A 13,527-nucleotide genomic window follows, 5' to 3' on the forward strand; every position below is an offset into this window, starting at 1 on the left:
GAGGAAGCAATTATTGTAGAGATTCGCGTTTCTCGTCCGCAAGTCCTCATCACATACAAAATGCTGCCAATAACATCAAGAGCACTGTTACGGGCGGCCCGCCGGACAGGCGTGTCAGCGTCACCTCTTTTGTCTTCGCCTTCTTCGGCCTCAAGATCGTGCCCGCAATGCGGTCTGTCATCGGTCCCGGCTCGCCGTCTGGCGGCTGTTGTCAATGACCCGGACTCTGTGTCTGGCTCTGCATCTGCTTCCACACCACCGCCGCCGCCACCGCACTCTTCCAGCTCGAGTGATGCGAAGCCGAAGCGCAAGCCGCTGACCCAAGAGCAGAAAGACTTCCTTTCCTCTGCAGTATGTATCATCGCACGGTGTACTATTGGATGTTTTCTCTGTCTGATTTTCGATCGACCTGCAACCGTGCTAACACGCGCAGCTCCGTGTGAACCAGACGGGCGAGCTGGCGGCCACACTCATCTACGCCGCCCAGACGCCGGTGATTGTGCGCCGGCACCCGCATCTGCGGCCGCTGATGAAGCACATGCATGACCAGGAGGTCGGCCACCTCAAGACGTTCAACAAGCTGATTGCCAAGCATCGCGTGCGGCCCACGGCGCTGTATCCGGTCTGGTCGGCCCTGGCCACGGGCCTTGGCTGGTCGACGGCAATGTTGGGCCGCGAGGCGGCTATGGCGTGCACCGAGGCCGTGGAGACGGAGATTGGCACACACTACAACGGCCAGATCCGCGAGCTGCTGGAGATGACGGACGCATGGAAGGCAGAGGGCTACGAGGTGGGGCCGGAGCTGGAGGAGCTGACGTCGACGCTGCGCCGGATCCGTGACGAGGAGTTGGAGCACTTGGACCATGCCGTCGACAACGATGCGCAAAAGGCCGAGCCGCACTGGCTGCTGACGGGCGTCATCCGTCTGGGCTGTCGCAGCGCTATCTGGGTCAGCGAGCGTGTGTAATTGTGTGTGTGTGCTTGCGTGCGTGTTCTGTAATATATGACTTGGATCGAAAATATGTACCACCTCACATCAACAAATTCTTATACAAAAACGTGCCAGAGATTAAAACGGGACATAAATAGTAGACGTATTTTTAGTTTCTGAAATCCCGGACCAAAAACATAAAACAAGACAAAATCCCAGAAACGCCATGAATGCTGCAAGGGCCATTGAGGGACTCCCACAAACACTCGACCCACACGTTGCATGATACCAGATGCTGACTGCGCGCCCCTATGCCGCTTTTTTGTTTCCTCCGTCTACCACCGTCCGGACAAGTCGCCTGCCACCTACTGCTGCAGAGCCAGCTGGTTCGCCCGTTCCCGCTCCACCTCGTACAGGAAGTCAAAGTAGCCCTTGTCAAACTGGTGCACACGCACGTAACCGTCCTCACCTCCACTCGCGTAACCCTTGCCGGTAGGATCGACAGCAACGGTGTTCTTGCATGATGTTAGCGTTTGTTCAGTGAATATATCCAAGAGGGGAAAGGGAGGGCAACGCACCAGAGGGCCGAAGTGGCCACGGACACGGCCAATCTCGTCCTCAAAGATCTTGTGGTAGAAGCGGGCCTCGAACTTGCCCTGGCGGGCCGCCGTCTGCGTGACCTCCATGGCCGCCTGACCGCCGCCCAGAATGACAAAGTCCTTCTTGCGGGTTATGCAGGCGCTGTTGAGCGGCGTGTCGGCCGTGTACGTCTTGAGCACGGTCAGGTCGCGGGCCGACACCAGCTTGGCCGTCTTGTCCTTGGACGCCGTGATGAAGTATGTCCGGTCGGGCGACCACTGCAGGTCCGTAATGGGCTGGTTCAGGTCGTGGATCGGCACGTTGTAAATCAGCTCGCCCGTCTTGCCGTCGTACTGCGATACCGAGCCATCCTCGTGGCCCGCAATGATGTACTTGGACAGGTAGCTCCAGCCGGCGACGGTGGCCTTGCTCTCGTCGCAGACAATCGTCATGGCGCGCTCGTCCGTCTGCTCCGCCTCCACGTCGACCTTGATGTCTAGCACCACAATGGTGCCCAGGTGGCCCATGCGCTTCTCCGTCACGCCCAGCAGCTGCGTGGCATCCTCGTTGAACTCGACGCGCTTGACGGCCGTCGGGAACTCCCACGTCTTGAGCAGCTTGCCCGTCATGGCGTCCCATAGCCGGATCGTGTTGTCGGCCGAGCCGCTGGCCAGAATCGTCGTTGTCGGGTCGACGTCGACTGTCCAGATGGCGCCCTGGTGGCCCTGGTATGTTCCGAGACGCTCGCCGTTGTGTGCGTACCAGGCGCAGATGTGCTGATCCTTGGACACGGAGAAGATCAAATCGCCGTCATGGTTGTATCTAGGAAGGGAAAGCGTTAGTCAATCTTGCTGTCGGGCTATGATTCTTTCTATAAAAGAAAAGCGTCGCTTGTCGTCGACTGTCTTTCCTCCAGACCACCCCGCCATGTCTACTGGCCAACCAGGCTCTTTCGCGTGTCGTTTGGATGCATACAGTCTGTGTATTCTCCATCCATAACCATCACGCGGCGGCTTCCCTGGTCCTCGTGGCATTCCCCACCGCGCTGTTCGATATCGTCTTTCGTTTTCGCTTCAGAGAAGCGCTCGCTCAAACTCACCTCACTTGCGTGAGGGCACGCTCGTGCCCAGATAGTAAAATCGGCCGCATGTTGGGTGTTTTTCAGAAGTCGGAAATGTCCGCTATAGCGCGAATCAGTTTCGTGGACGCGTGGTGGTGGTCGTGCGAGAGGTTGCAGATGGTAGTCTCGTTTCTGCGTCCGAATTTGATACCAACGTCTTCATTTTTTTTCTCACCAAATGCGAACCAGCAGAGTATTAACTGTGGGGTCTTTGTGCGCCGAACCTCGTCTAAGGGAAAGGGCGGGGCAATCAGCCGTCCAGGCAGCATTTAGTACCTTTTGTATGCCGCAGCACACAAGCAGTACCTTGGACAGGGGTCCAGTGGCATTTGACTCACCACGTGACTCAGAGTCCCAATTTTGCAGCCTCATTTGTACCGTTTGCTGACCACCATTTCTGATAGTTGCATACCCCTGGAGTCACTCACCCCCCACAACCCTGCGGCGGCATCGCGAAAGGGTCAACTGGCGGCGCACAAGAATGGCTCTGCCGTGCGCATCTAGACGCCGCCGTCTTCGGCCGTTCTTTATTGGTCCGCGCTGCATCGTGAAATCCAGAGGCAGGGTGACGCTAATCTGCCACTTGACAATTCTTTGACACATCCCGTCTTTTGCAAAGGCATTTATTTGTCTTGCCGTGGGTTCTGTTGCGGTGGCCAGGCGCATGCCGAGAAATCACCAAATGCCTTGGCCTCCGCTTACGGATGCAGTTGGCGGTTGAACTCGCCGCTTGTCTGACGAGCCGTGTCTAAGAAGGCGTGGAAAGCGCCTCATGCGCGGCGACCGTATTTTTGCTTGAATTGCGGACGTGTTCAACATACATATCGCCAGCCAAGAGAGACCCTTGTATTTCCTATTTCTATGGTCCGTTCCCCATCTCCCATAACACGAGCCTGTCGCTTTTTGTGCATTCTCAACCACCTTGCTCGTGTTCACGATCTTGTTGCATCTCGTGCAGTTCATCCGCCTCAGTCTCAGGGTGTAAGCTCGCTTACTTTCATATATCCACATTCCACCGTCCGCTCACCGAGAGGGAAGGCTCGGACGCCCTGACTAGTCTTGGCGTTTTGTTCCCCGTCATTCCTTCCGCGAACTGTTGCGACAAGTACCTGCCGTTCCCGCATCTGAGTCACACATCGAGGGAGTATTAGGAAGGAGACAGGAAAGTAACAAAATAGGCAAGATTAGAACGCTCCTTCTGCTATTGTTGTGTCATTTGCGGCGCTTTTTCAAGGGGCAAAGAGTGGTGCGTGGTTTCCGTTTTTGCGAGGCAATTCGCGCTGGGCCCCTTCCCTCGCAGTGACTTTCCCTTTCTGGTACCACATCGATCTTACTTCGCGTCATCGTCGGATATTCCTCTTCGCTTTCTGCACGTCCTTATCATATAGGAACTGGGTCCAGACAGAGACATGCCACCACCCCTGCACCCGCGCAGAGTGCCAACTTGTGGTGGCTTTGAATATGCATGTAAGCGTCAGGCACCAACACCAGCACCACCTGCCTCAAAGGCACATGTTTGGCCGGTAGCGCCTATCGCCAGACCCGATTTAAGCCGCCAAACAAAAAAACCGCTTTGGCAACATCCAGCTCCTGAGCGATTGCCCTTGAGCTGCATGTCGTCCGTTGGCTGCAACCGCTTGTACAGCACGAGAACCTGCCCAACAAGCAGAACGAGAACTACCACGAGCGCATGCTCACACGCCAGTAGCAGTCTCTTCCTTGGCAGCACCAGCTCTCTTCGCCCCAACAGCACCACGCGCCCCTCATCCTCCTTTGGGTCAGCGGCGCCGGCCCGAGTCGGTCTCCAACAGCTCTCAAAGACCACGTTTGCTAGCCGGACACCCCTCGCTCGCCCTCGCTTTGCTGGTTTTTCTGCAGTTTCCGCAGGATCCCCCTTGTGTCTCCCCACCCGCTCTCGCAGCCGTCCATTCTCCAGCTCCGCCATGGCCGCCGCAAAGATTGACGGCACGGCGCTCGCCAAGAAGATCCGGGAGTCGCTGCGTGCCGACATCGCCGAGCAGCAGAAGTCCAACCCGCGTTTCCAGCCAAGCCTCAAGATCATCCAGGGTACGTGCCCTGGTCCATTGAATGACTCAACGTGATCCTCCAGCAGCCCACACTGACTCAATTGCTTCTACAGTCGCCGACCGGTCTGACTCCTGTAAGATACGACCCTCGAAACCGATATCGTCTGGGCGTGGAAGGTTTGCCGTTGACCAATGATGTGTTTTTTTTTGTTCGTGACTGACAGTTGTTTGCTCCCTGACGTTTAGCTACCTATGTTCGCATGAAGCTCAAGGCCGCCGAAGAGGTAAGCTGTGACACACTCCCCTCTCAAGGATTACATGTGACGGCAATGCCATCATGTTGCTAAACACCCGCCGCTCCCACTCTAGGCTGGCATTCTCTGTGAGCTCATTCACCTGCCCGAGTCCATCTCCGAGCCCGAGCTGCTCGAGGAGATCGGACGCCTCAACAACAACCCCAGCGTTCACGGCATCCTTGTCCAGTTGCCGCTTCCTAAGCACCTGTCTGAGTACAATGTCACCTCGGCTGTCGCTGCCGAGAAGGATGTTGATGGCTTCGGTACCAACAACATTGGCGAGCTCGCCAAGCGCGGCGCGCGCCCGCTCTTCATCCCCTGCACGCCCAAGGGAATCATGGCCCTCCTCAAGGAGACCGGTATCAATCTGCGGGGAAAGAACGCCGTTGTCGTTGGCCGCAGCGACATTGTCGGCAGCCCCGTCGCCTCGCTTCTGCGCCATGCAGATGCCACCGTGACAACATGCCACTCGCAGACCCAGGGCTTGGTTGATCACATTCAGCAGGCCGACGTGGTCGTCGCCGCCATTGGCCAGCCCGAGTTCATTCTGGGCAGCTGGCTGAAGCCCGGTGCCGTCGTCATTGACGTCGGCACCAACTACATCCCGGACGCGACCAAGAAATCCGGCCAGCGCCTCGTCGGCGATGTGAACCACGAGCAGGTCGCGCAAGTTGCGTCGTATCTCACGCCCGTGCCCGGTGGTGTTGGCCCGATGACCGTCGCCATGCTGATGCAGAACGTGGTCGAGGCCGCCACCAACTACTTTGAGGGCCTGAAGAACCGCCACATTGTACCGCTGCCCCTGAAGCTGCAGGAGCCCGTCCCGTCGGACATTGCCGTGTCCCGTGCGCAGCGGCCAAAGCAAATCACCCGCGTGGCTTCCGAGATCGGCATCACCACCGCCGAGCTGGAGCCGTACGGCGCTTACAAGGCCAAGGTCGACCTTGATGTCCTGAAGCGTCTCGAGCACCGCCAGAACGGTCGCTACGTTGTGGTGACGGGCATCACGCCCACGCCGCTGGGCGAGGGCAAGTCGACCACTACTATGGGTCTTGCCCAGGCCCTGGGCGCCCACCTCGGCCGCCTCACGTTTGCCAATGTTCGCCAGCCCAGCCAGGGCCCGACATTCGGCATTAAGGGCGGTGCGGCCGGTGGTGGCTACAGCCAGGTCATCCCCATGGACGAGTTCAACTTGCACCTGACGGGCGACATCCACGCCATCTCGGCGGCCAACAACCTGCTGGCAGCTGCCATTGAGACGCGCATTTTCCACGAGAACACGCAGAAGGACGGCCCCCTCTACAAGCGCCTGGTACCGGCCAAAAACGGCAAGCGGACTTTCCAACCGGTCATGTTCCGTCGCCTGAAGAAGCTCGGCATCGACAAGACCGACCCCGACTCTCTGACACCGGAGGAGATCACCAAGTTCGCCCGTCTCGACATCGATCCGGAGACGATCACTTGGAAGCGTGTCCTAGATGTCAACGACCGCCACTTGCGCGGCATCACGGTCGGCACGGCGCCCACCGAGAAGGGGCAGACCCGCGACACTGGCTTCGACATTTCCGTGGCCAGTGAGTGCATGGCCATCCTGGCCTTGAGCACAAGCCTGTCGGACATGCGTGAGCGCCTCGGCCGCATGGTCGTTGCGACGTCGCGCAGCGGCGACCCTGTGACGTGCGACGACATTGGCGCCGGCGGTGCCCTCGCGGCACTGATGAAGGACGCCATCAAGCCCAACCTGATGCAGTCGCTGGAGGGCACGCCCGTCTTTGTCCACGCGGGCCCCTTTGCCAACATTAGCATTGGCAACAGCTCGATTCTGGCGGACAAGCTGGCTCTCAAACTCGCCGGCACAGAGCCGGACGAAGACCCCAAGGCCAAGGCCGGTTTCGTCGTGACCGAGGCCGGTTTCGACTTCACCATGGGTGGTGAGCGGTTCTTCAACATCAAGTGTCGCACGTCCGGCCTCGTACCCGACGTCGTTGTCGTGGTGGCGACTGTTCGTGCTCTGAAGGTGCACGGTGGCGGCCCTCCGATTTCACCTGGCGCGCCGCTCAATGCCGTCTACCGCGAGGAGAACGTCGACATCCTGCGCAAGGGCTGCGTCAATCTGCGCAAGCACATTGCCAATGCCAAGACGTACGGTGTGCCCGTTGTTGTGGCCATCAACAAGTTTTCGACGGACACGGACGCCGAGATTGCCGTGATTCGCGAGGAGGCCATTGCCGCGGGTGCCGAGGACGCCATCCTGGCCAACCACTGGGCCGAGGGTGGCAAAGGCGCTGTCGACCTGGCCAACGCCGTCGTTGCCGCTAGCGAGAAGCCCAAGGACTTCCATCTTCTGTACAGCCTCGAGGGCAGCGTGCAGGAGCGTATTGAGAAGATTGCGCGCGACATGTACGGCGCGGCGGCTGTCGAGTTCAGCGAGCTGGCACAGAAGAAGGTGGACACGTACACCCGCCAAGGATTTGGCAACCTGCCCATCTGCGTGGCCAAGACGCAGTACTCGCTGTCGCACGACCCAGACCTGAAGGGTGCACCCACAGGCTTCACCGTGCCCATCCGGGACGTGCGCATGGCGGCCGGTGCAGGATACTTGTGAGTCCCCAGCGTTTCTGCGCCTTCCTACAGTTCTCTTTACTACACATGCTAACGAACATAGGTACGCGCTTGCTGCTGATATCCAGACCATCCCGGGTCTGCCCACCGCACCGGGATATCTCAACGTCGACATCGACGTCGAGACTGGCGAGATCGACGGTCTGTTCTAAGGTTTGGTGCTTATATACAGACAGACTGGTCCCTCTATAGGTGCTTTGTTCGGCATAGCAACACTTCAACGGCGTTGCGTCCACAATCTTGTGGCTAGACTTAGAACGAGGTGGGTACGAACTCTTTCAAGTGTGGCAGACTGGGCTTGCATTTGATATTCGATTTTTGGTGCATTACGGCGAAACTGTGTTCATTTGCTCCCTCTGAACATAAAAGCATACTTGAGCACGAGGGTCATCTTTCAACAAAGGTGCAGATGCAAGCGGGAATCTTACTTGATTTTGATACTATATATCATACACCCCTATGAAATAATAAAAAGACACGACTATTTTGTGTATAGTAGCGGAAGATCATTCACATTATTTGATCCATATAGGACGAGCTGGTTCTGAGGTCATATCGTAAGGCCACAATAGCGGTAGACATGCTCAACTGCAAGTTGAAAAGCTCTTTTGAAAACAGCTATACAATGAGCCTCGACAAGATTCTGTCTACATGTAACACCGCGTCTTACTCGAACACTACCTACACCACCCTCTTCGGCTAATACACAATACACTCGCAATATACAGACAAAAATGAGACACATCCTGTCTTTCCAACACAACGAACCGACTGCCTCGTAGACCTCCCCTCCCAAAACATGTTTCACAACCTAACCGGCGTGAGACACAATCTCGCTGACCAGCTCGCCCTTTTCCGCGTCAAAGTACGAGCAGATCTGCGACGGCAGCGGCACCTCCTTGTAGTCGCCCTCCTCCTCGTCTGCGCCCAGCTGCTCGGCCGGCGTGATGATGTTGAGGTTGACGCCCTCCGTCTTGCTCATAAACACCTGCGCCGACGTGCTCTCCTTGCTCAGGTACACCTGTGCACCGTCCACCTGGTCGAGCATCACCGTTGGGATGGTACCCAGCACCTGCAGCGCAAAGTTCTTGGACTTGACCACGTCCACCGACGACACGAGCGTCTCCACAACCAACGACAGCCGGTCCGTGTTCTCAACGGTCACGGCATTGCCCTTGCCGCGCACAATGACTGTAGCATTCGAGCACTTGCTGATCAGGATCGACTGGTTGATGTTGACCACGATCTCAATGGGCCCGGCCGCGGCCGCCTCCTTGTCGTAGTTCTCAATGGTCCACTTGTTGCCGTCCAGCTCCTTCTTAGCCGGCTTCTTGACCCGCATGCTCTCCGGCTTCGGCTTCTTACCCGGCACCGGACTCTTGCCACGCTGGCCGCCTGCCCCTGCCGCAGCACCTCCGCCGGGCACCGTCGAGCTTGCCCGCAGTTCCGGATTCTTGTGCGTCATCTGCGACTTGTCGACCTTGCGCAGGCCCTTGGTCACGTCCGAGCCCTTGTTGATCTCCGAGAACACAGCACCAATCGCCGAGCTGGCACCGTTGGTCTGAGCAGCCGACTCATCCTTGATTTGCAGGACGGGAGGAGGGCCGGGTGGAGGTGGCGGCGGTGGCGGCGGCGGCGCACCGCCAGCCGAAGGACCAGGCGGGGGCGGGGGTGGCGGTGCGGAGGCGGACGACGCGGCACCGGGTGCTAATGCGGCCACCTCCTTGGCGGCCTCGGCCGCCGGTTTGCCATTGGGGTTCCAAGGAATGCCGTTATTGACAAACTCCTTTGTGTAATCGGCCAGGTCGCGGAAAATCTGGTAGAAGCTCTGCACCCACTCCACCTGCTGGGGATCCCTGCTCTGCATTAGCATGAGTTTGTAAAATCGAAAAACAATAAGATAAGGTCACTCACTTGTCCTTGTACTCCTTCAGCACGCGGTTGCCAAAGAACTGGGCGGCACCCAGCGACTCCTCCACCATCTTGAAGGCCCGGCCGGAGAGCGTGACCCAGGCGAGAACCATAATACCCTCGGACACGGCGCTCAGCTGGTTGAAATCGGTGGCGCCACGGTTGTTGTCCTTGATGGCGCTGACGGCCATGAGGGCCTCGTTGATGGGCTTCAGCAGGTCCTGATAGACGGTCATCTCGGCGCCGTTCACATCGGGCTTCTTGGCCTTGGTCGAGATGAGTAGGAACGTGCGCTGCGCGCGGAAGCCTTCCGCGACCTTGGCAGCCTGCTCGGCGACGAGGCCGCCACGCTTGTTGCTCAGCTCCACAAACTTGGCCACGGCGCCATTGAGGAACACGTCGAACTCTTCGATGATTTCGGGGAGGGGTTCGTCGGGGACTGCTGGCGCTTTCGAAGCGGCAGCAGCAGTGGCGGCAGCAGAGGGGGCAGCAGAAGGCGTCGAAACAGAAGAGCCGCCCGCCTCGGGGGAAGCGATGGATCGTTGGAGGCCTGGGACGGCTTGGGGGAGCTCGATGGTGGACGACGCAATGTCCTCGAGCCGGGCAGTGGCAGCTTCGAGTCTGGGTGAGGTGGGTGAGGGTCAGCTCGGTGGTCGAGCCAGTATTGGTTCAAGGTCATGCCAACAAGCCAATTGAGCCAATGTCAAGCAGAAAGTTGCCAACCTACCTCTTGATGAGCGTCGTCAGGTTGTTCATGTTGTTGGTGGCCATGGCGGGAAACGGTGGGAGCTAGGAGATGGAGCTGCCCGACGAGACGAGAGCGGCGGTGCGACAGAAGCCGACGATGCGACGAAACGATGCGACGAAACGATCGAGACGAGGCAGAAACGCAAGAAAGGCTGCAGTGAGCTGGAAACACCAGATGGCAGAACAAGAAAAGGAAAACCTAGTTATACCTGCAAGCCTGCAAGCTAGAACTAGGCAACACGATTGTGAAATGACGAGATTCGAATAAGGTGAGCGAGAGACCGACGGGCCTTGTAAACAGTGCTGCCTGATGAGCACGAAATCGCGAAATGGCAGAATGGCGTTTGAAGTGTCCCCCGATGGAAAAGTGTGGATGAGATTTGCTGCAAGTTTCCTGCACTCTTCCGACAGATTTGCGCGATGATGGATGTTGCCTCAACCCCTGATTGAATGGGAAGGCAGGACCCAGCTTGGAATCGGGCGAACGCCTTCCGCCGTTGCACAGCGACTTCTCCAAAGAAGGTACGGACTGCTTCCAGGGAGCTTCTGGCGCTAGAGCCACCCCCGCCCAATATCCCACGCCCTGTTAGTCATTTTGAAATGGAAGGAGCGATAAAGCAGTGTCCCCAAACAATCCCCAAAACACTGACTTGGACCGCCCGTCTTGGTGGGCTGCCCGCTGCGGAGTATTAATACGTATTGATTGCGACCCAAGCCGACCCTCACAAATGCATAAGGCGAGTTACAGATGTGTGCGCAAGTGCGTGCAGGGCATGCTCAGTGCTCCCAATGGCCAGAATCAAGCCTCCTGCAGGTGGTTCAGCTCTGCACCGGTCGATCCTTCTAAATAATGCGCACGTTGTGGTGTCGGTGCAAGTGCGATGCCGTGGGCTGCTGCTCTGGCTTAGTCGTTCTTGCCTGAATACATTGAAAAGCCTAGCTTGGTAATTACTCTGTACAGTTGTGTTGTTTTGGTGTCCATAGTGGGCAGGAGCTATTGTCCTGAAAGCCAATCAGTCGGATTCTTACCTTGTTGGGGGGGCAGGCGAGACCGGCGGTGACTGGTCAGGCCCCTGCCTTTTTGCACGTTCTGATTCTCACGCACTTTCCTTTTGCTGTTCTTGACGTTTCCTCTTGCACGTCCACATCCTCCACTCTGCCCGTTCTCAAGATTCTCCCATCTTTATGACTTAACCAAAACACGTTTATCGTTTTCCTTGTCGCAGTTCGTCACCGTTCGAAAAACGAAATCCGCCCTTGCAGCCCGTTCGCTAGCCCAACGGTGTGCAATAATTAGCTGCTGTGTTCACATTAGCGCATTCCTGGGCTCCATTGCCAAAGCGGAATATCGATAAGGCTCGACGACACGAAATCAGTCGTCAACGTTGAAACCCAGAGCGAAACTTTGCAAGATACACAAACAGGAAGACCGAAGTCTCATTTCTGGAACGCTGCCGTACCCGCAGACCTGCCCTGCTGCATGACTCGCGCAAGCTACCGTTTGGGTCGTGCTGTTCTCGTCTAATGGCCCTTTCCGGTCTGGAGCAACCTCTCGAAAGCGTTGGACTCAACGGCCAGGCCAAGGACGGTCCGACTGTCCTTGACGGCAGCAAAACGGTCGACATGGGATCCATAGAAGCTGACACTGACAGTCCGGCGGATTCTCAATGGGAAGATGAGTCTGAGGAGTCACCAAGCGTCTTTGCAGACTTTGTGACGATGGGAATGTTTATCATCGGTGCGTACAGCGGATGACATGAGACTAAATCGTTAAGCGAGAACACGGCTACACAAGCATTGTCAGAAAAGACGGCGAAAATACTGACTATTGCAGACGAGATCGAGTACTTGCCCCCAAAGCCGCCAGTGCGCGACATTCTTGGTGGCGGCGGCGCCTATGCTGCGCTGGGCGCTCGTCTGTTCTCCCCCGCCCCGGATCTGTCACGGACCGTCGGATGGGTTGTTGACAAGGGTTCAGACTTCCCCAAAGCGATGGCTGACCTCATCGACAGCTGGGAGACAGCCGTCGTCATGCGGTCCGACCCAGATCGCTTGACCACGCGGGGCTGGAACGGCTACGACGCCGCTGAGCGCCGAGCGTTTCGCTACATGACGCCCAAAAAGCGGCTGACAGCCGAAGATCTGCCGCCCTCGCTTCTGACGGCTCGCGCATTTCACATTCTCAGTTCTGCCTCGCGTTGTCGCGACCTCGTGGAAGACATCAAGGCGAGGCGCCGCAAAGCCATCGCGGCTCTGGGCCCGGATGCGTCGGCTACGGCGGACATTCTAGCGCGGCCCTACTTCATTTGGGAGCCCGTGCCTGACCGCTGTACACCCGACGAGCTTCTCGACTGCACCAACACACTCCCTGTAGTTGACGTCTGCAGTCCAAACCACACAGAACTGGCGAGCTACATGGGAGACCCGCACTGTGGCATGGACCCTGAGACCGGCAAACCATCCAAGGCCGCCGTTGAGCGTGCCTGCGAGCAGCTCCTCTCGGCCATGCCGCTTCAATCATATGCGCTCGTAGTACGGGCAGCCGAGTACGGCTGCTATGTCGCGAAAAACGGAGGCCGGCGGTTCCTACGCTCCGACAAGAACGCGGCGCCCAAGAAAGAAGCACCGCCGAGAAAGGCGGTGCCCAAACAAGACCTACACGGCGGCCTGCGCCCCGACATTGACATGGAGGCTCTGTTTGCTGGCTTGATGCAAGATGAAGAAGGGTCGATTGCTCGCGACGAAATCACATTTGATGCTGGCGTTGAGGTCTGGATCCCGGCCGTGTCTGGCGAGGCCGCGGAGGCAGCAGACGGTGACGCCGAGAGTATTGCCGGCAAGAAGCTACAGGTGGTCGATCCAACTGGTGGCGGCAACTCGTTCCTTGGCGGCTTTACCGTGGCCCTTGCGCGCGGCAAGAGTCTCGACGAAGCTGCTGTGTGGGGCAACGTGGCTGCCAGCTTTGCTATCGAGCAGGTCGGTGTGCCTGTGTTGGGCCAAGACGCCGACGGCCAAGAGACGTGGAACGGAGTTCGAGTCGAGGACCGCTATGCAGCGTACGCGTCTCTGCTTCGTAAAAGGGGTATTCTAATGGACTGACCACTAACCCTCTGGAGAGTATCATATCTCGTCAAGGGGCACACGGGCCCGGGGCAGCCAACAACAATCTCACCTCATTTCTACAACAGGAGGCGTTCTTATATCCATTTCCACTTCGTTTCGGTTTTATTTTTGACGGCAGGAAAAGCATGGCCACGATACGACGACACGCATATAGACTTTCTTTTAGACAGG

General features: G+C 57.7%; 5 protein-coding genes across 5 annotated transcripts; 3 read left to right on the plus strand and 2 right to left on the minus strand.

Annotated features, from left to right (window-relative positions):
- Positions 1-60: 60 nt before the first annotated feature.
- SPBR_08612 (ubiquinone biosynthesis monooxygenase Coq7) lies at positions 61-967 on the plus strand (the record flags this gene model as incomplete). The annotated part of the gene is made up of 2 exons (XM_040766850.1): positions 61-351; positions 434-967. 2 exons carry the CDS (start codon positions 61-63, stop codon positions 965-967), a joined length of 825 nt encoding a protein of 274 aa, XP_040614815.1.
- A 329-nt stretch (positions 968-1,296) lies between these two features.
- On the minus strand, positions 1,297-2,659 carry SPBR_08466 (translation initiation factor 3 subunit I; the record flags this gene model as incomplete). The annotated part of the gene is made up of 3 exons (XM_040766704.1): positions 1,297-1,446; positions 1,510-2,332; positions 2,610-2,659. 3 exons carry the CDS (start codon positions 2,657-2,659, stop codon positions 1,297-1,299), a joined length of 1,023 nt encoding a protein of 340 aa, XP_040614816.1.
- A 1,914-nt stretch (positions 2,660-4,573) lies between these two features.
- SPBR_08116 (methylenetetrahydrofolate dehydrogenase (NADP+)) lies at positions 4,574-7,727 on the plus strand (the record flags this gene model as incomplete). Its single annotated transcript, XM_040766354.1, has 5 exons — positions 4,574-4,697; positions 4,771-4,791; positions 4,904-4,941; positions 5,027-7,554; positions 7,619-7,727. 5 exons carry the CDS (start codon positions 4,574-4,576, stop codon positions 7,725-7,727), a joined length of 2,820 nt encoding a protein of 939 aa, XP_040614817.1.
- Positions 7,728-8,386: 659 nt separating this feature from the next.
- SPBR_08300 (adenylyl cyclase-associated protein) lies at positions 8,387-10,257 on the minus strand (the record flags this gene model as incomplete). Its single annotated transcript, XM_040766538.1, has 3 exons — positions 8,387-9,431; positions 9,490-10,107; positions 10,214-10,257. The coding sequence occupies 3 exons, from the start codon at positions 10,255-10,257 to the stop codon at positions 8,387-8,389; spliced, it is 1,707 nt and encodes a 568-aa protein (XP_040614818.1).
- A 1,500-nt stretch (positions 10,258-11,757) lies between these two features.
- SPBR_08397 (carbohydrate/purine kinase) lies at positions 11,758-13,332 on the plus strand (the record flags this gene model as incomplete). The annotated part of the gene is made up of 2 exons (XM_040766635.1): positions 11,758-11,971; positions 12,068-13,332. 2 exons carry the CDS (start codon positions 11,758-11,760, stop codon positions 13,330-13,332), a joined length of 1,479 nt encoding a protein of 492 aa, XP_040614819.1.
- Positions 13,333-13,527: the final 195 nt, after the last annotated feature.

The sequence above is a fragment of the Sporothrix brasiliensis genome (genome assembly GCF_000820605.1).
Source record: "Sporothrix brasiliensis 5110 chromosome Unknown Cont22, whole genome shotgun sequence".
In the NCBI taxonomy this organism is placed as follows: domain Eukaryota; kingdom Fungi; phylum Ascomycota; class Sordariomycetes; order Ophiostomatales; family Ophiostomataceae; genus Sporothrix; species Sporothrix brasiliensis.